The 24237-nt window shown below is 40.8% G+C and overlaps 1 protein-coding gene across 1 annotated transcript in view; it reads right to left on the bottom strand.

The window, feature by feature from the left end:
- LOC122814921 (leukotriene A-4 hydrolase-like) overlaps nucleotides 1-24237 on the bottom strand; it is a 403509-nt gene that overhangs the window by 143080 nt on the left and 236192 nt on the right. The window contains exon 13 of the mRNA XM_044087185.1: nucleotides 17181-17284. Coding sequence (XP_043943120.1) covers nucleotides 17181-17284 — 104 coding nt within the window. The remainder of the gene's footprint in view (nucleotides 1-17180; nucleotides 17285-24237) is intronic.

Here is a 24237-nt window from a genome sequence, read left to right as displayed (position 1 = left end):
CTAGACATTTCGTGAACACTCTGAGGGCCGTCAAGAGACCAAAAGGCAGGGCTCTGAATTGAAAATGATTGGCTCCCAGCCGGAAGCGCAGAAGTGTCCTGGAGCGTTTGTCCATTCTGATGTGGTAATACGCATCCCAGAGATCTAGAGAGCACATCCACACACCCTTGCAAAGGAATGGAAGGATGGATTGAATAGTGACCATGCGGAACTTGGTCTGGATGACTGACTCGTTCAAACGACTGAGATCCAGGATGGGCCTCCAGTCCCCCATCTTTTTTGGCACCAAAAAAGTCTGGAATAGAACCCTAATCTGCATTGATCTGGGGAGACCTGTTGGATGACTCGCTTTAGAAGAAGCATCTTGATTTTGGAAGCTGCCTATTCCCTCTGACTGGGTGGTACATCGGGAATGGAGAATTGATGTCTTGGAAAGGATTTGAGGGGAATGTGATAGCCTCTGATGATAATTCTCTGCACCCATAGATCGTTGGTAATGGAGGACCAGGGCTATTTGGTGCAGAGAGAAACATGCCCAGATTGCTTCCAGAGAAAAGCAATTGGGCAATGCTTCAGAAGAGCTGATAGAGACTACCGGAGAAAGAATCTCTAGAGCCCTGATTCCGGTAACCCCCTCTGCCCCTAAAGGGGTGTCTTCCACGGTCAGACCCCCCCTCTGCCTCTGGAGGAGTCCTTACCATGTGCGTCACGAAAGGAACCTTGCGACTTCTTGTGCCACAACTTTCCACTCCTCTGGTTCCTGCAGAAAGAACGCTGAGGTTTGGAGAAGTGCAGGCCCACGGCAGACAAGGTCTTTCCATCCTGCTTGCACCTAGCCAAAGTATCCTTGAACTTAGAACCAAAGAGTGAGGAGGGCTCAATAGGGGCGTTCAAAAAGGAAGACTTGAAGGAATCCGGTAGGTCAGAAATGCGCATCCAGGCATGACGTCTGACAACCCCGCCAGCACTTGCTGCTCTAGCTGCTCCTTCGGTTGCGTTGGAGAGCAACCTCATGGAGGAATTTGAAATCGCTTCAGGGGTGGCAAGTTGGGAAGCCACTTTGTCACATGCTCCGACACTTGACCCGCGAAGCAACCAGAGAGTTCGGAAATAAGGTCTCTCTAGAGTCTCGTAAAGTGTGCCAGGAAATTCAGACAACGCATGGCAAAGGTCAACACAGCAAAAACTTGCTTCCCTAACCTGTCCACCGCCTGGGACTCCCTGTTGGGTGGATGATCAGCAGGACTCTCTTCTGCCAGGTCCTTTTTTGTGGCCGCCGCCACCACCACAGTGTCTCCTGGCAAGCTTTTCGACCAATGAGGTTGATCCTCTGGAGGAGAAAGTACCTTGTCTGATCTCATGTGGATAACTTCTACTGAATCCACACTCTTCCACGCTCACTGCTCGATGAATGTGACCAACTCATCTGCAGGAGTGGTCATCCAGGAAGTAGTGAGCTGGGAGCGGAAAGCTTGTAGGAATACAGATTCCTCCGGGGAAGAGGTGGAAAATTTCCAGTCACCCCGCTGACTCAAAATCTCCAAGATATCCCCAAAGGAAACATCATCAGGGGGTGATCTAGGGAAACCTTCCCCATCACCGTAATCCATATCTTCAGTAAGGGACTCTTCAGGTGAGTCCATGTGTTTTCTTTTGCACACCCTCTTCCAAGGGGGCTCTTCGGTGGGGATGTCCGAAGAGGCCTCAGAAAGGGGGGTGCTTTGGATCAGTGGTCCCCTGCTAAGGGCCGACGATGTCTGAGTTAGGGGGGGAACCAAAGGCAGAGCTGGAGGAGGGGGATTGCTAACCGCCAGCGCCCTTTTCATAATCCGGAAGGTGGGCCCACCCGAAGAGGGATGGGAGCCCGGAACCGAAGAGGACTGAATCGGAACCGGGGTCACACCCCGCTCCGAATGGCCCACCTCTGAGAGGCCCACCTCTGAGATTGGAGTTTGAGAAGGGTTTGGTGCGAACATAACTCTCAGATCCAACACGGGAACCAAAAGGACCGTCGGTGCTGGGGCCGGAACAGAGTATTCCACCCCCAAAGCAAGGGGTTGAGTAAAGTGGTGTTGGAACTGACACCCACCAGGGCTTAGATGCTTCAGGCATCATAGTAGTCGGTGCCAAAGAAAGGGGTCCCATTGAAAGCAACGGGCAAGGGGGCCTTGGAACTGAAGGATCCCCAGCAGGAGAATACGAAGGAGGAAAAATCCCAACACCCAGAGCGGAACAGGGTCTGGAGATTCCTCTTGCAGTCAGTACCTGATCACCGAGACGAACAATGTCTATTTCGGAAACACTCCTGGCAGACCTAACCGATATCCCGGAAGGGAATTCAGGCCGGTCCAGAAAGGGACTGTAAGCTTGTCCAGTAAACAGGTCCACAGAAGATGAATACCTGGTCCGTGGTAAGGAACTCAACGGAGCTGAGGATTCTGATTTGAATTGCGTAAACGGTAAGGTTGGCACCAAGAGGGGGCTCAGAGTCGAAGTCACGATTGGAGTAGTCAAAATTGGATCCGAGGTCGTTGTCGCCGGTGTCTGTAAAGTTGAGGTCGGTGCCAAGGTGTCCAGAACTAGACTGGTCAGAACCAAAGTAATCAGTGGTTCAGTAGTCATCAGTGCCGAGCCCGGAACAGACAATTCAGACTTCCCAGAAACTGCGATCGGCACTGAAATCGGTGGCACCGAGGCAGTGAGCCGATGCTCAGAGGAAGATCTACAGACCTTAGATCAATGGGTCTTGCCCCTGTCACCGGCCGGTGAAGAGGGGTCTGAGCGGGGACGCTCCTTGTCCTTGACTGGAGGGGTTGAGACCTCCGCAGAAATAGCTCCGAGAAAGGAGAGGAAAGCAATCCTTTCAGAATCAATTTGTTGCGCCGTCCATTCAATGTCCATTGACAAAAACTCGCACAAATATCACATGGGGGAGTCGCAGAAAGGTGCAAAACACCCAAACAATAAACGCATTTAAAATGAAAGTCGCTGTTCAGTAATTTACCACTGCATGACGTGCAATGCTTAAAACCTGAAGTACCCTTTTTCTCTGACATACTTCACTCACTCAGACAAAAGGAGAGAGGAAGAGAAAGGCAAGACTACCAGCAATGGTATGAAGAATCACCACGAGGGTGGTAAAAAGTAAGGAAAGGCAGGAAAATACCAACAATGGTAAAAAAGGAATACCTGTGGGTAGAGCTAGACTACAAGAAAGACACTAGTAGAAAAATTAGTGGAGAAATACACACTTTACATAAGTCAAAACTACTCAGCTGGAGAGCTTCGTGAAAACACTGCTATATGGCTGTGTGGCAAACGATATCTGAGGTATGAGATGAAGGGCATTGTGGGTAGTAGCATGGCTCGAGAGTTTGGTGTACGCTAACTTGGTATTTGGCCAACTCGGTTCCAAGGGTTCAGAACCATACCCATCAGTGAGGAATGGAAGAAAATTAACAACTTCAGATTATTTAGAGCCTCTCATCTCTTCCCCACTCTTCTGTATAACAAATGTGAAACTATATACCTGAGATATATGCTTCTCATACCACTGCATTGCCAAAACCTGCATTCATGTTTTTCTATTGATGTTAGTTCCTTCTATGCTAGCCTACAGCAATACTGTATTTAATCATTTATAGCGTTTTGTGCCTTTACTCCTCAATGCTAGTTGTACTATGTCAGTCTGCAGCTTTACTGTATTTGTATTTTTTTAACATGTATTAGTTTTATGTTGCTGTATTTTTAACATGTATTAGTTTTATGTTGCTGTAATTTTAACATGTATTAGTTTTATGTTGCTGTATTGCTTTGTATTCCTGTTACATTAGTTTAATCTTGGAGCTTATCTCTCCGGGCCTCTGCTGAAAATGGACATGTATCCAGTTGGACTAGCCCGGTCAACAAATGTAAAATAAAATAAAATACTTACCACAAGAACAAGTCTGACAAACGTTTTTCTACATACTTTAGATACAAGAACACTCTAGTAATTCATATCAAGAACTGTAAATTATTCAAATAATGGTTTACTTATTTTGGTGCAGAAGTTAAAAACAAGCCAATTTACTAAGCTGTATTTTGTCCAAATGGCATTACTACAGTACTATTGTCTATTACAAGATGGTCAGAGAAAAGCTGCCAAGCTAGATAGACTCCTGTGTCTCATATAAAACAGTGGTGAGTGCCTCTCTCGCATATAGTCAACACGTTCAAATTACACAAAAGGACATGTCATCATTATGCAGTCTACCTCTGTCCTAGAACCGACAGTGGCCTTGGCAGTGAAGTTTTATATTCCCCACTTTTACTTACAAATTTCTCAGAATAATGATGAAGCATTAAACAACACACCCATATTTATCACTCTTCCATCACCCGTAGAGTTGAACCACTCACTGTAGTTGACAGAATATCAACCAAAGATAATTTGCTTTCAGTTATTTATTATTTGCAAAATATTAAAACTGTTGAAAGAAATGTCTCTAAAAAGAAAAATTACTAAAGCTTCTGAGAAGATTCCAATTAAAAGGCTCACATTCACCTGAAAAAGGGAATAATTCTTAAATCAGATGATTCAGAATACCAGTAAGAATTTTTAAGAATGAGATGAAGAAACAATAAAAACATGGTGAACGATCTGGTTTCCAAATGAAGCTATACCAGGCATCTTATACAAAAACATAGCCAAGGAATAGACAAGACCCCCTTACGTTATATGTCAGACAAATAATCATGAACTATGTATAATTTGGTGGAGGGAGGCACCCCCTCAAGGAGCTACTTGAAAATCTGTTACATATTTCTATTTTTATCTGGTAGCACAGTGTATTATTTTGTGCAAGTTCTTACTAAAATAATACAAGAAAGTACTGCACAATCTCGTTCTCAAAGCTTAACCACACACACACACACACACACACACACACACACACACACACACACATCAACACGTTTAACCACACCCACACAGACAAACTGGTCTCTAAACATGCATTACCCAACTTTCTTTCTGATATCTACATTCTGTACCTTACTCTGTGATCTTCTAATGTGAATTTCTGCCTTAATTCTAATAGTGTCTATCATGTTAAGTAAAATCTTGCTCCTTCATTACCAGAAATGTAGCGATGCCCAAGTTTTGCAAGCCTCCTATCCCAGTCTGTTTCTGAATCACAAACTGCACAATACTTCCACTATTTCTTATGTAGCTCATTACTGCCCATTACACTGCAAACATATTTTTTATTTTACGTTTGCTAAATGGGTAAGCACATTGGTTCATGGACCATTTTACATCCGAGTGACGTCTCCAGGCGTTTCTGCAGTTACCTCCTACTGCTCCTCTAGGCGTCAAATATTACTTGTTCATACTTGCATTAATAATTCCAAAACCATGCTACATACAAGGTATCAGAATATTTTATCTTGAAGCATACATGATGGCAAACACAATTGTACTGATATTTGACCTCTGTCAATGAGTATTTATTAGAATTGTAAGGTGATAACCTCATTTGTAAAGGCTCAGGCCACACCCACTAGGAGTTAAAGGTACTGGAGGGTGACCTTGGCTCAAACGGCAAAAAAAAAAGCAATAACATTCCACAGGTGTTGACAGATTACAAAAAGTCGAGAACAAGCAAAAATCATATTAATTCAGAATTTATGCCAGAAAAGAAGAATGTACAATGCTCTAAGTTATGTCAAAGTTGTTATCAAACATGTTTAATGCAGCATAAATTAATTTCAAAACCCTTTCTAGAATTCCCACAACTTAAGCAGTGACTACAACATTAAATACTGCACTGAAAACGTATGTGTGAAATATGTTATTTATAATAAACTGTCAGTTTCACTAGCCATGCCTGTTAATGGCAAATGCTTAAATCTCATGACCATCTTTGTAAGGGTATATCTGAAATCATTATCTTAAAGTTTAAATAAAACATTTATTATAAAAAATATAAAAGTCAAAATAATCAGTAAACCGGGGGATAAAAGCTCCGTAGTCACAAAAATAAACAGATAAAAATATATAGCACAAACCAACTACAGAGCTACCATGTTGCAGGTAAAGCAGCCAAACGAAGGATACTTCCAAATAACAATCAGGCAGAATGGTACTCAGCTTCAATCCAACTTAGACAGATTTTAAAGATCCACACAGGAGCACAAACCATGTAGCAAGTAAAGCAGCCAAACGAAGGATACTTCCAAATAACAATCAGGCAGAATGGTACTCGGCTTCAATCCAACTTAGACAGATTTTAAAGATCCACACAGGAGCACAAAGACCAGAATAAAACTCAGGTTTATTAAAACAAGAGGTGAGCGCTTTCGCTATGAGCTTCTTAAGACCTAATAACATCTACATTCAAAATAACCAAGGTATATATAGTTTCCTTTAAGTCAATTAAAAAATCAATTAAGACATCAATTAGCTACTAGAACATCTTAAAGGTAGATATAAACTATATTTAATTACTACAAGAATATATATAAAAAGTACAGTTTTGTACCTACCATAAATGTAGATGTTCGAAGATCCACATTGCTGCAGTCCTAACACTTGGGTAGTCCGCTGTCCCTCGGTCGGCCCGAATATCAGAGTATAAGGCTGACGTCGGTCAAGGCGCATTTGACTGACATCAGAACGTCAGGGTACAAATGCGCATGACCGACGTCATATCCTCAGTCTTTTCTTGCCCCAGATGTCAGAAGACCCTAAAAAGAAAGGTCAAAACCCATAGACAACAACTAAACAACCAACCAGCCTAACACCAAAAATATGTACAATATATACAATATATACAATTATACCTCAGATGGATAACCCAACCCACACAACCATCTCAAACTACAGAGGGGAAGGAGGGAGGGTAAATTGGACTGCAGCAATGTGGATCTTCGAACATCTACATTTATGGTAGGTACAAAACTGTACTATGTTCTTCATCTCACATTGCTGCAGTCCTAACACTTGGGTAGAATCCCAAAGCAGAGGTAAGGGAGGATGGCTAAACTAGAATGAAGCAGGAGCTGCCAAAATGCCCTGCAACACAGCAGTGGCAAAACCAGCCCTGGATTTAGAGTACAGTGGAAGGTGGTAATGCCTAGAGAAGGTATGCACTGAACTCCAAGTGGCTGCCTCCAAAATATCCTTAGTAGCCACCCCTCAAAAGCTGTTGAAGTGGCAGTAGCCCTAGTGGAATGAGGCCTAATCCCAGCTGGAATCTCTTTGCCATGATGGGAATAACAGAAAGCAATGCAAAATCCAATCCACTTAGAAATAGTTTGTTTTGACACGGGCTTGCCCTGAGAGCACAAAGCAAAAGAAACTAATAACTGCTGAGATTGTCTGAACCCTTTAGTTCTGTCCAAATAATATCGCAACTGCCTGTGTACATCTAAAGTGTGCAAAATCTTTTCCCCTTTAGTTTGGGGATTTGCATAAAAAGTAGGCAAATGAATAGTTTGGTTTAAAGCCACACTAGAAACCACTTTAGGCATAAAGGAAGGATTACTGCGTAAAGATACCCTATCCTTATGGAAAATTAAGAAAGGCTCAACTGCCATAAGGGCCTGCAATTCAGAAACCCTTCTTGCAGAGGTAATGGCCAACAAAAGCAGTCTTCCATGACAAATATTTCAACTCAGCAGTAGCTGCAGGCTCAAAAGGTTGTAGAGTGAGTTTCTCCAACACAAAATTGAGATCCCAAGCAGGAGTAGGAGCCCTTCGTGGGGGTCTTATATTCTTTGCCCCTCTAAGAAATTGCTTGAACAATGGATGAGAAAACAATGGTGGGTCACAGTCGTAGTGAGCTGAAATTGCTGCAGCATGAATCTTAATAGAAGAGAAGGACAAACCTTTGTCCAATAACTCAGTAAGATATTGAAGAGCCACACTTAAATCAGGCTCAGAAACATCCAAATCCTTAGTTGCACTCCAAAATAAAAATCTCTTCCATTTATCTGCGTACACTTTCCTTGTACTAGGCCTTCTAGCTTCCAAAATCACATTCAAAACTTGTTGTGGAAGTTGAGACCCTCTATGGTTTAAAACAGAATATGCCATGCTGTTAGGTGAAGAGAGTGAAGTTTGACATTGAGCAAATGACTGTCCTCCTGGGACAACAGATGTGGAATCAAAGGCAAAGGCCATGGAGGCTTCCGTACTAGACTTCTCAGTAATGGGTACCAGTGCTGTCGAGGCCAATCTGGAGCTATCAAAATCATCCTTGGCTTGTCCTGTCTGGCCTTTAGAAGTACCTTTGGGAGGAGAGGCAGAGGTGGAAAGGCATACACATGAAGATTTTTCCAACTGAAAGAAAGAGCATCCACTTTCCAAGCTTTGGGATGAAACCGCTTTGTGCAAAACTTTGGCAGCTGGTGGTTTAGTGGAGAAGCGAACAGATCTATGTCTGGAGTTCCCCAGGACACTGTCAATTTCTGAAATACATGAAGATCCAGTTTCCACTCGTGGGGATCCATGATTTGCCTGCTTAACACATCTGCTAAGGAGTTCTGTGCTCCCGGCAGAAACCTTGCCTGAAGACTTAGTTGTAAACTGAGAGCAGTCTCCCACAAAATCATTGCTTGCCTGCATAGAGGATAAGAATGTGTTCCCCCTTGCTTGTTGATGTACCACATGACAGTTGTGTTGTCTGTTAGATACAACACCTGCCCTGGAAGAAGTAAATCCTTGAAAGCTATTAATGCAAACTGGACTGCTAACATCTCCTTCAAGTTGATATGTAGATGCTGTAGTCTGACAGGCCACTTGTCTTGTATCCACTTTCCGTTTAGATGAGCTCCCCAAGCTTTGTCTGGGGCATCTGTCGTTAAAATTTGACTCGCCTCTGGCCGGGTCACAGAGAGTCCCTTGTTTAGGTGACATTCCTGAGCCCACCACAAAAATTCCTTTTGAATGCAAGGTATTATTTGAATGACAGTGTCCAGATGCTGGCAGTGCTGTGTCCATACATTTTTGAGATACCATTGCAACTTCTTCATATGCAGTTTGGCATTGGGAAGCACCAGAATACAAGATGCCATGAACCCTAAGGCTTGAAGGACTGTCCTTGCAGTCAGCCCGGACTGAAGAGATAGATGATGGAAGTAAAGGGAAAGATTCTTTTGTTTGTCCGGGGTTAGAAAGGCCATCTGGGATGCTGTATTCAGTCTTACACCCAGAAAGCACATGTCTTGAGAGGGTACTAGACTGGACTTTATTTCGTTCACAGAATACCCCAGGCATCTTAGCACTGCTATCACATATTCCAAATGACGAAGAAGCTCGTCCTTCCTTGAGCCAGAATCAGGCAATCGTCCAAATAAGGATAGATTTGTATTCCTTTTAGCCTGAAGAAAGCTATCACTGGAGCCAGAACTTTCGTAAATACTCTGGGCAGTAGATAAGCCAAAGGGCAATGCAGAGAACTGATAGTGAGAAGTCCCAGTCCAGCGTAGATACTTCCTGCAACTTAGCCTGATAGGAACATGAAGGTAAGCCTCCTTGAGATCCAAAGTTACCATCCAGTGATCCTTGCCCAGTAGAGGTAAAAGCTGTTGTAACGTCAACATTTTGAACTTGGGAATGTCCAGATAAGTGTTGAGGATAGATAAATCCAAAATTGGTCTCCACGCGTTCCCCTTTTTTGGCACAAGGAACAGGCGAGAATAAAATCCTAGGCCCCTTTCTGGCATAGGAACCGGCTGTATGGCCCCTATTTGGAGTAACAGAGATATTTGCTTGTGAGCCTCTATTCTTTGTTGAGGAGGAATGTCTGGCATGCCTTTGAAAGGAGGCAAGGTATGGAAATAAAACCTGTAACCGTGATGTATGATATCCAGTACCCATCTGTCTTGGGTAATCAAACTCCAATTTTCTTTGAAAAGTGCCAACCTTCCTCCCAAAGGTGCTGCCAGGCGAGAAGGTTCTGGCAGCTGAAAAGGTAGGTCATTGGGTCTGTTTACGAAAGGACTGACCCCTGCCCTCACCGAAGACTGTGCAGGAGAACTCCCTGTTCTAGGCCTGAAAGAGCCCTGACCTCTGCCCCTGCCACGTCTAGATCTACCCCTAGACTGGGAATCATAAGAAGGATAGTCCACCCTTTAGTAGGCCAATTTCTACTAAACTTTGGAGGCTGAACCTGCAAAAAATCTTTAACAGTCTGCATAGACTTAGCCTTGTCTTCCATTTTCTTTAAAACTGCCTCAACAGGAGAACCAAACAAGACATCAGATTGCAAAGGGCATCCAAAATCCTAGTTTTAACATGGTCAGATAAATTTTGATCCCTCAGCCAGGCATGCCTGCGAAGAACTGACCCAGTGGCAGTCACCCTAGACGAGGCCTGTACAGCATCAAAACCACATTGCAAAGAATGCTTACCCACCTGTTCAGAAACATGCACTAAATCTTGTAACTCTTTACAATCAATACCTTCCGCCAGAGCATCAACCTTAGATTTCAACTGTGAAAGGAGATAATTTTGATATTTCAACATGTGAAACTGGCAATTCAAAGCTCTCATGGCTAGAGTGGAAGAAGTATAAACTTTCTTTCCCCATCTATCCAAGGCCCTGACCTCTTTATCTGCAGGAACCGGATTCTTGACAACAGAAGCCTTAACACCCTTAGGCCCCTGGCTAACAGTTTCTGGGTCTGCCCTAGGACTCTTAAAAGATACTTATGAGCTTCAGGCACCCTGTAATACCTATCTGGTTTAACAGGAGCAGGAGGCAAAGAATCAGGATTAAGAGAAGCCTCTGCAAACACATCTTCCACCACATTCAGAACAGGAGGTATAGCTAAAGGCCTATGCTGGGGTAAAACAAAATTCCCTAAGCCTTTTCCTGGAATCAGAGAAATCCTGACCTTCCCATTTAAAATGCTCTCTCATGGAGTGAAGGGTCTCTGAAAAGAAAAATCCTCAGGAGGAGAAGCAGAAGGAGTAGAATCATCCACATCAGAATCAGAATAATGAGAATACTCCTGCAAGTCTTCAGCCGAAGACTCAGACACATCCGAAGCCTGCTCATAATCCCCAACACAGGTTCCATCCTAGGCCTCTTATCAGGAGGGGCATAGAGCCTCTAATTAAAGTAATTAAATCTTCTGCCATTTTAAGCATGTGCTTTTTGGGCACAGAACCTGAAGAACTAGGAGTGACACCCACAGAAGCAAACTAGACCTGCCTCTAGGAGAAGCCTTGGAAGCAGAAAGAGGGCCTAGACACCTTAGGAAGGGAGGGAGTACAGTTACCTGAGAAGCCCCTACAGCCTGACCTGCCTCCTGGGAGGCCACATCCTGTAAAACACAGTTTCTCCCTGGGACTCCAGAGAGGCCTCCGTGGAACCACCGGTTCCACTGGCGCCTCTAAAGAACCGGCGTCCGGTTCGGACGACTCCTCTAACCTAGGTTTAACTGCCTTGTCCTTGCGCTTCTTTGAGGAAGCGGCCGGAGCATCCGTCGGCATATTGTAATTGCACCGCTTCCCAAAGACCAACCTGGCACAATCCAACCTTCGCTTTATAGTGCGTTTATTGAACCTAGCACAAAAGCGACACCCAACAACGTCGTGCTCAGGTCCCAAACAAGGTATACACAAATTATGGTAATCCCTATGCGGTATCTGTTTCCCACAAGAAATACAGTTATTCACTTTTTCTGACATCCGGTAAACCACTGAGGCAAGAAAAACAAAATATTCCCCAGCGGGTACTTAACCAACTCTGACTTGGTCTGAAACTCCGAATTCGAAAAATTTCAGAACGCCGAACGGCACTTGCAACACTGCTTCTGCATCGGACCATGCGGCAAAAAAGACTGAGGATATGACGTCGGTCATGCGCATTTGTACCCTGACGTTCTGATGTCAGTCAAATGCGCCTTGACCGACGTCAGCCTTATACTCTGATATTCGGGCCGACCGAGGGACAGCGGACTACCCAAGTGTTAGGACTGCAGCAATGTGAGATGAAGAACATCCTTTTTCATATACTGCATCCACATACAAAAATATGCATATAAAACCATATACTTATGCTACTATGATAAATTTACAAAAATAATAAAATATCACATATATAAATACAGAAATATATATAGGGAATATATGTATAAAAAGCAACACTAATAGATGGATCATTTATGTAGCCTTCTTCTTTTCAAGGCAGGTTTAATGGATGCACGTTCATTCAAACCTTTACCCCTATCACCCCTCAAAACGATGATCCAACATGTTTCCCTGTACTCTGTGTATGTCCTAATATCCCCTTGTCTAAGACTGTTGTTAATGGATTCAATGACCCTAAAATTAAAGGTGTGCTCTGTACCTGATTCATTTACATGTTTAGAGAGTGTATTATTTAATAACTTCTTCCTGATACTATACAAGTGTTCTCTAATACGATCACGTAAGACTCTATTAGTCTTCCCAACGTAGAATGCATGGCAGATATCACATACTGCCAAATACACTACATTAGAGAACATACAATCATGATGACCTAAAAATTTAAAGGATTTACACATATCTGGATGAAAAAAAACCTTTCTCAATACTAATATAGGGACAATAATTGCATGAGCCACATGGCTTAGTAAACCCATAATCCATACAGCCTCTATTCTCTTTCCTGTGACACAATAGCCTTTTCAGGTTCTTATGATTCTTATACTTAAAACTAGGGGTTTGACCAACAATATCCCATGTCACTATCCACCAAGAGAATAGGCCAAAATTGCTCAAAAAGTTTCGTAACATACCCAGTGTCACTTGAGAAATATAATGGGACTTTGGTAAATCTAGTCCCAGTATTAACAAGGGGGGTAGATATAAACTCATTCGGGCCAAAATATGGTTTGGCTCTGGTTTCCCTCAAAGATGTGAGGTCATTCCATTGCCTCTCCAACTCTGCATGTGAATAGTCTCTTTCTATCAAATTATCACCAACATTGGCAAGTTCAGAAGAAAAACCAATTTCAGAAGAGTTCATCCTAGATGCTCTCATACCCTGCCCTCTAACTAGATTCCTAAAGATGTAGCCAGGATGCATGCTCGTCCTAAATAAAAAGGCGTTCTTATGACATGCCTTACGGTAGACGCCAGTGTTAATGATACCCGAATCCAATTTCTGAATGTACACGTCAAGATAATCCATAAAATCAAAAGAAAATTTAAACGTAAATTTCAGGCACGTCATCAAGTTGTTCACTTCTTCAAAGAAGTTACTAAACTCCAGATAGGAACCACGCCATAAAATAAACAGATCATCAACGAAATGCCTATAGAATAGAACATGTTCTGTGAAATTGTTCTGTGTAAATAAAACCTCATGTTCCCATTGAGCAAGGAACATGTTGGCGTAGCTATTGGCACAAGACGTGCCCATAGCTACGCCATGTTTCTGCAAATAAATATTCTTCCCAAAAATAAAGATGTTATTGTTAAGGACAGTTTCCAAAAGGAAACATAGCAGCTCTATCTGTACACTTGTATAGTCACTATGTAGGCTTAGAAATCTATGGATAAATTGAATGCCAAGATCTTTGGGTATCATGGTAAACAGTGATTGAATGTCCATTGTAACAAAAGCTAAATTTTGTGAATCAGTCATACTACTCACACAACCATAAAGGTCTGTTAGAAATTGTTTAGAGTCCTTTAAAACAAATGGGTCCAAACTAATCACAGGGTGTAAGTACTTCTCTACATACAGAGATAAGGGCTCTGTAACCCAACCACCCCCTGCTACTATAGGCCTCATGGGTGGTCTATAAGAATCTTTATGAATTTTGGGAAGTCCTTGAATAATGGGAATCAGTGGGTTGTTAACACTAAGAAAATCAGATATTTCCCTTGAAATAAGACCAGTTCTACTAATATCAATCAAATCATTCTTAACCGTTGATATAATATTGTGTACATCAGAAGCTGAAATTACCTTATAGAAAGTGTAGTCTTCTAACATCTCATGCATACTAGCAGAGTAGTGATCACTATCCATAATGACAATTTTATTCCCTTTATCTGCTGGCCGAATGGTTAAAGTATCATTATTTTGTAAGGAAAGAAGAGCTTTCCGTTCCCTAAATGTTAGATTTACCTGTCCTACGAATTCTGAACAGGTTGTTAGACCTAAAGTATCTAAAGGTAATACCTTTGGTCATAACTCTAATAGTAATGGCGAATCTGGTTACCTGCCTTCTTTTCCTTTACCCGTTCGTGTGAACACGGGAGGGGGGAGAGGGAGGTCAACCAGCAGGAACAGGTACAAGAGGAAGTTGTCAGACGAAATTCAACAGAATCAAACTATAAAGAGAATGTGGAACAAGGACGTTTCAAACTAATCCATAATATTTCTAGATATGACCTCACGTTAGATGAATGTAATATACTACAGAAAGGTTTGAATTTTATACCTACCCGTTCTAGTAAGTTAGAAGATACTATACTTGACCTAAAGATTTTTTGCAGGGATGTTATGCTACGCCTTACGTTCGGCAATCAGGATTGTGATACTGTAGAGGCAGAGAGAGAAAGGCCCTTTTTAAGGAAACCAAGTTCTTACACCCCTCTCAATCATCCACTAGTTGAAGCCTATAGTAAGTTAACTGAAGATGACATCTTTCAGTTTTATGACAACAGAACAAGAACTTCTTTGAGATCCTTGAAACAAAATCTAACATTTAGGGAACGGAAAGCCCTTCTTTCCTTACAAAATAATGATACTTTAACCATTCGGCTAGCAGATAAAGGGAATAAAATTGTCATTATGGATAGTGATCACTACTCTGCTAGTATGCATGAGATGTTAGAAGACTACACTTTCTATAAGGTAATTTCAGCTTCTGATGTACACAATATTATATCAACGGTTAAGAATGATTTGATTGATATTAGTAGAACTGGTCTTATTTCAAGGGAAATATCTGATTTTCTTAGTGTTAACAACCCGCTGATTCCCATTATTCAAGGACTTCCCAAAATTCATAAAGATTCTTATAGACCACCCATGAGGCCTACAGTAGCAGGGGGTGGTTGGGTTACAGAGCCCTTATCTCTGTATGTAGAGAAGTACTTACACCCTGTGATTAGTTTGGACCCATTTGTTTTAAAGGACTCTAAACAATTTCTAACAGACCTTTATGGTTGTGTGAGCAGTATGACTGATTCACAAAATTTAGCCTTTGTCACAATGGACATTGAATCACTGTTTACCATGATACCCAATGATCTTGGCATTCAATTTATCCATAGATATCTAAGCCTACATAGTGACTATACAAGTGTACAGATAGAGCTGCTATGTTTCCATTTGGAAACTGTCCTTAACAATAACATCTTTATTTTTGGGAAGAATATTTATTTGCAGAAACATGGCATAGCTATGGGCACGTCTTGTGCCAATAGCTACGCCAACATGTTCCTTGCTCAATGGGAACATGAGGTTTTATTTACACAGAACAATTTCACAGAACATGTTCTATTCTATAGGCGTTTCGTTGATGATCTGTTTATTTTATGGCGTGGTTCCTATCTGGAGTTTAGTAACTTCTTTGAAGAAGTGAACAACTTGATGACTTGCCTGAAATTTACGTTTAAATTTTCTTTTGATTTTATAGATTATCTTGACGTGTACATTCAGAAATTGGATTCGGGTATCATTAACACTGGCGTCCACCGTAAGGCATGTCATAAGAACGCCTTTTTATTTAGGACGAGCATGCATCCTGGCTACATATTTAGGAATCTAGTTAGAGGGCAGGGTATGAGAGCATCTAGAATGAACTCTTCTGAAATTGGTTTTTCTTCTGAACTTGCCAATGTTGGTGATAATTTGATAGAAAGAGGCTATTCACATGCAGAGTTGGAGAGGCAATGGAATGACCTCACATCTTTGAGGGAAACCAGAGCCAAACCATATTTTGGCCCGAATGAGTTTATATCTACCCCCCTTGTTAATACTGGGACTAGATTTACCAAAGTCCCATTATATTTCTCAAGTGACACTGGGTATGTTACGAAACTTTTTGAGCAATTTTGGCCTATTCTCTTGGTGGATAGTGACATAGGGGATATTGTTGGTCAAACCCCTAGTTTTAGGTATAAGAATCATAAGAACCTGAAAAGGCTGTTGTGTCACAGGAAAGAGAATAGAGGCTGTATGGATTATGGGTTTACTAAGCCATGTGGCTCATGCAATTATTGTCCCTATATTAGTATTGAGAAAGGGTTTTTTCATCCAGATATGTGTAAATCCTTTAAATTTTTAGGTCATCATGATTGTATGTCCTCTAATATAGTGTATTTGGCAGTATGTAATATCTGCCATGCATTCTACGTTGGGAAGACTAATAGAGTCTTACGCGATCGTATTAGAGAACACTTGTATAGTATCAGGGAGAAGTTATTAAATAATGCACTCTCTAAACGTAAATGAATCAGGTACAGAGCACACCTTTAATTTTAGGGTCATTGAATCCATTAACAACAGTCTTAGACAAGGGGATATTAGGACATACACAGAGTACAGGGAAACATGTTGGATCATCGTTTTGAGGGGAGATAGGGGTAAAGGTTTGAATGAACGTGTGTCCATTAAACCTGCCTTGAAAAGAAGAAGGCTACATAAATGATCCATCTATTAGTGTTGCTTTTTATACATATATTCCCTATATATATTTCTGTATTTATATATGTGATATTTTATTATTTTTGTAAATTTATCATAGTAGCATAAGTATATGGTTTTATATGCATATTTTTATATGTGGATGCAGTATATGAAAAAGTTTTTTTTTATATATTCTTGTAGTAATTAAATATAGTGTATATCTACCTTTAAGATGTTCTAGTAGCTAATTGATGTCTTAATTGATTTTTTAATTGACTTAAAGGAAACTATATATACCTTGGTTATTTTGAATGTAGATGTTATTAGGTCTGAAGAAGCTCATAGCGAAAGCGCTCACCTCTTGTTTTAATAAACCTGAGTTTTATTCTGGTCTTTGTGCTCCTGTGTGGATCTTTAAAATCTGTCTAAGTTGGATTGAAGCTGAGTACCATTCTGCCTGATTGTTATTTGGAAGTATCCTTCGTTTGGCTGCTTTACCTGCAACATGGTAGCTCTGTAGTTGGTTTGTGCTAAAACATTTATTATGCTTACCTTGTCCTTAAAATAGGAATAAAGAAATGTCTTCCATTCATCTGTTGCAACACTGTTAAAAGCAAATCGCTGAATGTATGCCTTGAGAAATCCCAGGAAGGCATCTGGTATTTAAAAAAAAAAATTAAAAAAGAATTACTTCAAACAGGCAGTTCAGACAAACTTCAGAGATCATAATTCTTATTTAGCTGCAGCTGAGTTATTCAGAAATGTTTTATATTGCCGTCATGCTGGAAATAACCACAATGCCTTTGCAATGAGATACATACAGCCATCTATTGTACACAAAATGGGCTTTATCTCTTTATGTGGGTTAGATGGAAAATTTCAACATGGCATAGGCAATTTTATGTTGGAGACCTGGACACAAAAAAGCTTCACAAGAACAATACAACAAGGTGCAAGTATACACATATTACTATAGCAAATAAAAGTACAGACAGGCAGACTAGACTATAAAACAAAACAACCTAAAAGATTTTTAAATGTTAAGGTAACATGCAAACAGCCTTACAACAGCAGCTATTAATTCTACTAACAGACTTTAACGGAGTCTGCAGTGTATGTGTGCTAAATCTAGGTATTCAAACTAATTATGCACTCTATCTTAGCTCACAAATAGCACAACATTACCGAGAAATACACAAGGAATAGAAGGAAACAGGAGGATACAGAAGATGGGTACAACATGAAGAGAAAAGAAAAAGAGTAGATGGAAAGCAAAATATATACATACATACACACATTTACATATACATATATATATATATATATATATATATATATATATATATATATATATATCTATATACACATACATATATAGACAAACACGGGTCTTGGACTATTCACTGAAAGCATATTTCACTGAAACACATTTGACTGTGCACAATTCTCTGAAAGCTCAATTCACTGAAAACACATTTCACTGAAAGTTATATATGGCCTTTCCCCCACTGTAATGCGACCCTGGAGTTAGTATATATAGTAAGGGGGGTGTGGGTGGTGCCGCCCCCCACCTATTTTAAATATTTTGAACTACATACATGGATACTTGCAATTCCAATAAATTAGTCTTTTCTGAACATAACATATATCCAAATTATCTGGGGGGCGGCGCCCCCCACACACACCCTTACTATATAGATAGATAGATAGATAGATAGATAGATAGATAGATATATACTAACTCCAGGGTCACACTACAGTGGGGAAAAGGCCATACATAACTTTCAGTGAATTGCGTTTTCAGTGAATTGAGCTTTCAGTGATTTGTGCACAGTCATTTGCCTTTCAGTGAATAGTCCTAGACCCATATATATATATATATATATATATATATATATATATATATATATATATATGGGTCTACTTTACATTACCGAAACGACACTTCACCGACACACAAAACACCGACCCCAAATAACCGAAACCACACAACACCGACAACTCACAAAACCGAACACAATTACACCGACACAAACAACGTAAACTACACATGCCACACAATGGCATATCCACTAACCCTAACCCAAACCCTAACCCTAAGGTCCGACACTACCGCACAGTTACCCTACCCGCACCCTAACCCTAACTCACTTAACCCACCCCTACACCTAAAGACTGTCACTATCGCACACTTAACCTACCTGCACCCTAACCCTAACTCACTTAACCCACTCTAAAACATAAAGCCCGTCACTATCGCACACTCACCCTACCCGCACTCTAAACCTAACTCACTTAACCCGTCCCTAAACTACAGTCCGTCACTATCACACACTTACCTTACCCGAACCCTAACTCCGACACTGCCACACACTCACCTTTCCCACAACCTAACCCAAAATCCCACAATATCGCACACTTACCTGACCGCTCCTAACTCCGTCACTATCGCACACTTACCAAGTCGCGCTCACACGTTACCCTTGTCGGTCTTTCGGCTGTCGGCAAATCACCTTTTCGATCAACTTGCTTGTCGGTCGTTTCGTCTCGGTCTTCTGCGTGTCGGTGAAGTGTCATGTCGGTAATGTAAAGGGGACCCATATATATATATATATATATATATATATATATATATATATATATCTATATATATATATATATATATATATATATATATATATATATATATATATATATATATATATATATATACATATTTATTTATTTATTTTTATTTTACATTTGTTGACCGGGATAGTCCGACTGGATACATGTCCATTTTCAGCGGAGTCCCGGGGAGAAAAGCTCCAACAGGGTTAATCAAGGTACATAAAGACATATCGCATTGTATTCAGAGTGAGAAGATTATCACAATAGAAGGTACAAATGATAACATTACATTACATTCAGGTTAATTCACACTTAGTTGAATAATACAGAAATTGCCTACTTGTAGGAATTGCTCATGTGAAAGTTAGTCAGGGTTTGTACATGGACAGAGCCAATGTGATTTATAGTGGATTTTTAGTTCTTTTTTGAATAGCGCTAGTGATTGTAAGGACGTAAGCTTATGGGGAAGAGAATTCCATACCTTGCCAATAATATTGGAGTACAGTGAATCGCCGCCTAGGTTATGGGACTTGCAAGTTTGTATTAAGAGTTTGTTAGATGAGCGAAGAGAGCTTAGGTTGGAGTAAGGGGTTAGGATGTTCTTTAGTGCAGGGGTGTTATCTGGATATTTCAGGATTTTAAAGGCTTCTATGAGTTGGTATTCCAGTAGAAGATTAGGGAGTTCTGGCCAGTCAAGTTTTTTCAGGCTGATGCAATGATGTGTTCTATAGGGTAGGGCAGTGATGAATCTAGCAATGTGATTATAAGAAGTGGAAAGACGATTGAGGTCAGACTTGTTGAGGTTCGTAAGGATTGGGGAGGCGTATAGTAGGGTGGATAGGAAATGCGAGCGGGCAGTAGCTAACCTAGCGGCTGGAGTTAGGAAGGTTTTTAACCTGTATAAAGAACCTAGTTTTTTGTTAACCATTTTAATAGTTTGGTTGATGTGGGTGTCAAACCGTAGTTTATTGTCGATGATTACTCCTAATAGTTTAGCGTTGGTAGTAGGAGAAATAATGGTACCATTGTTAGATTGAATGGTAAAGTGTGTGAAAGGTGTTGGGTTGGTTGGCTGGAAAAGAAGAAGTTGGGTTTTTTTTGGGTTTAAGATGAGTTGATGGTTAGTTAGCCAATTTTCAACTTTGGTAAAGCAGTGTTGGGTGGTTATTAGAAGGTTGTCAAGGATAGGATTAGAACAGATGAGAGTTGAGTCATCTGCATATTGGATACAGGTGGCTTCGGGGATAACTGAATGGAGGTCATTTATAAAAATTGAGAACAGAAGAGGACCTAGGATGGACCCTTGGGATACGCCTATACTGTTCGATAATAGGCAGGAGAGTTTGTTCTGCCACATAACTGCCTGTTGTCTACCTCGAGGTAGGCCTGAAACCAGTTTAGGACTTGGGTGTCTAGATGTAAGGTTGATAAGGTTTTGAGAAGTAACTGGTGGTTTACCATGTGAAAGCTTTCGACATATCTAGAAAGAGAGCTGAGGAGATATTTTTGTTATTCCGGTTATGGTTAATTTTCTTTGTGAAAGAGAGGAGGGCAGTAGTCGTGCTATGGTGGGGTCTAAATCCATGCTGACAATCAGTTAGTAGCTTGTTTTGGGTGAGATAGGACATGAGTTGGTTATGCACACACTTTTCCATGATTTTGGCAAGTGGTGATAGTATAGCAATTGGTCTATAGTTAGAGAGTTCGGTGGATGTTCCTCCTTTATGAAGAGGTATGACGTAAGATATTTTCCAGATTGCTGGGATAGTGGACTCGGTAATGGTTCTGTTAATTAATATTGAAATGGGGTATGCTATGACATCTGCAGCAATTTGCAGGTATTCTGCAGGTAGAAGGTCTGCTGAGAGGGTAGTTGGTTTTAGTTTTTTCAAACAGGATCGGATGAAGGCAGTGGATATGGGTTGGAGGTTAAAGGATAGTGCAGAGTTAGGTGTCGTATTGTTAGGTGTGGTAGGGGGGGTAGGTAGTTGGTTAGCTAGTAACTGAATTGTTTCGGTGAAGAAGGTATTAAAGTTGTTAGCTATTTCTTCTTGGTTCTTATCAGATAGAGTTTCTGGGGTAGGAGTGGTGGATTTTCCTGGTTGGAGAAGTTTGTTCAATCCTGCCCAGAATTTTTGAGGGTTCTTTTGGTTTTTGTTTTGTAGGTGGTGAAAGTAGTTTTTCTTATCTTGGGTGGTGGCCTTTTTGGTTTCATTCCTCATTTGCTGGAAGATGATCCGGTCTAGTGGTAACTTGGTAGTACGCCATTTGTTCCATGCTTTGTCCCTATTAATTAATTTGGTTTAGGTTTCTGTGGTTAGCCAGGGTGCTATGTGAGTTTTGATTCTGGATACCCTTTTGGGAGCATGAGAATCAAGTAGGGTAAGGAATGTTTCATTAAAATGTGAGACTGCCTCGTCTAGGGGAAGGGATTTCAATGTTGACCAGTTACAGTGATTGAGTGCCATGTTAAATTTTAGAGGATCAAATTTTTTTTTGTTTCTGACTGTTCTATAGACTGGTAAGCTAGCATTGGGTGGGTTATCTTTCCTAATGTAAGTAAGCATATGATCACTAAGATCATTGGGGAGAGTCCCCGGGGTATATTTTTGGGGGTGTTCCTTGACGAGCACCCAATCAAGTATGCTTTCCTTTTGTTTATTATTACCTAGTCTGGTGGTAGTGGTTATAACCTGAGAGAAACCATGGAGATTTAAAGAAGTAGGACTGGACTGTGCAGAGCATTTGTTCCAATCAATGTTAACATCTCCCAGGACTACTGTTTCTTGTGGATAGTTGTAATCTATCCAGTTTAAGATGGCTTCTAAAGTTTCAATATTGTTCCCTGGGGGTATATAGGTAACTATTAGGTTTATGCTTTTTAGTTTATTTAGTTGTATTTTTAGAGCTAAAATTTCAGCATTTGCAACCTGCGGTGGTTGTTTGGGGTGAGTTAGGATGTTTAGCGTATTTTTATAAAGGACAGCTATCCCACCTCCTCTTTTCTTTAATCGGTCAGCTCTGAGTATGTTGAACCCAGGTGACATTATCTGATTGTCTTTGGTTGATGGTTTAAGCCAAGTTTCAGTTAGACACATGATGTCAGGTAAGTAGGTTGCAAGCATGGCATGTAAGTTGTGAACCTTGTTGTTCAGACTTCTTATGTTTAAGTGACAGATGAGTACACACACACACACACACACACACACACACACACACACACACACACTGGATATAAAAAGTGTATACACCCCTGTTAAAATGCCAGGTTTTTGTGATATAAAAAAATGAGACCACAATAAATCATTTCAAAACTTTCCCCACCTTTAATGTGACCTACAATCAGTACAACTCAATTGAAAAACAAAAAAATCTGTTAGGGGAAAAAATATAAAAAAATAAAAAACATACAATACGTTTAATTACAGCATTCAGTTTTGGGTAAGATCTATCAGCATGGCACATCTTCACTTGGGAATATTTGCCCACTCTTCCTTGCAAAAGCACTCCAAATCTGTCAGATTGCAAGGGCATCTCTTGTGCACAGCCCTCTTCAGGTCACACCACAGATTTTCTATTAGCTTTAGGTCTGGGCTCTGGCTGGGCCATTCCAAAGTTTTAATTTCCTTCTAGTGAAGCCATGCTTTTGTTGAACTGGATGTATGCTTGGGGTCATTGTAGTGTTGAAAGGTGAAACTCCTCTTCATCTTCACATTTTTAGCAGATGCTTGAAGGTTTTGGGCCAAAAGTGACTGGTATTTGGAATTGTTCATAATTCCCTCCACCTTGACTACACCCCCAGTTCCAGCTGAAGAAAAGCAACTGCAAAGCATGATACTGCCACCACCATGCTTCACTGTGTGGCTGGTGTTCTTTTGGTGATGCGAAGTGTTGTTTTTGCGCCAAACGTACCTTTTTGAATTCTGGCCAAAATGTTCAACCTTGGTCTCATCAGACCATAACAAATTTTCCCACATGCTTTTGGGAGACCTGATGTATTGTTTTGCAAACTGTAGCTGGGCCTGGATATTCTTCTGTGTAAGAAAAGGCTTCCATCTTGCAACCCTACCCCATAGTCCAGACATACGGAGAATACGGGAGATTGTTGTCACATGTAGTACACAACCAGTACTTGACAGAAATTATTGCAACTCCTTCAGTGTTGCTGTAGGTCCCAAGGCTGCCTCTCTGACCAGTTTTCGTATTGTCTTTTCATCAATTTTGGAGGGACGTCCAGCTCTTTTGCAACATCACTGTTGTCCCATATTTTCTCCACTTTTTGATGACTGTCTTCACTGTGTTCCATGGTATATCCAATGCTGTGGAAATTTTTTTGTATCCTTCTCCTGACTGATACCTTTCAACAATGAGATCCCTTTGATGCTCTGTAAGCTCTCTGCGAACCATGGCTTTTGCTGCAGCAGGCAGCTGAGTAAATGTCAGGAAAATTCTACTAGGACAGCTGAACTTTATTTGGGATTAATCAGAATCTCTTTGATGGCAGGTGTGTACCCAAAAAGACTGAATGCTGTAATTAAATCAAAAGGTGCTTCAACAAAGTATTAATTTAAGGATGTGCACGCACAACAAATAAAGGTGTACACAATTATGAAACCAGCATATTGTATGTTTTTTTATTTTTTTATATTTTTCCCCCAACAGATTTTTTTTTGTTTTTCAATTGAATTGTACAGGTTATAGGCCACATTAAAGGTGGGAGAAGATTTGAAATGATTTATTGTGACAAAAACCTGGCATTTTAACAGGGTTGCGTAAACTTTACATATCCACTGTATATATATATATATATATATATATATATATATATATATATATATATATAAAATTGGCTCAATTACTGGTGTCATTCTAGGGGGATCCAATGTCTGTCTGCTTGGGATGACATGCTGGACAAGCCACGCTGCTTCGCAAGGGACGGTTTGCACCCGTCACCACTGGGCTTCCGGATATTGGCTAAGGCTCTTGCCACCCCCATAGT

Source organism: Protopterus annectens, chromosome 11.part0 (genome assembly GCF_019279795.1).
Source record: "Protopterus annectens isolate FY-2018-M chromosome 11.part0, PAN1.0, whole genome shotgun sequence".
NCBI classification, from domain to species: domain Eukaryota; kingdom Metazoa; phylum Chordata; order Ceratodontiformes; family Protopteridae; genus Protopterus; species Protopterus annectens.
Note: the sequence above shows the minus strand (reverse complement) of the source record. Positions and strands in the feature narration are given on the sequence as shown.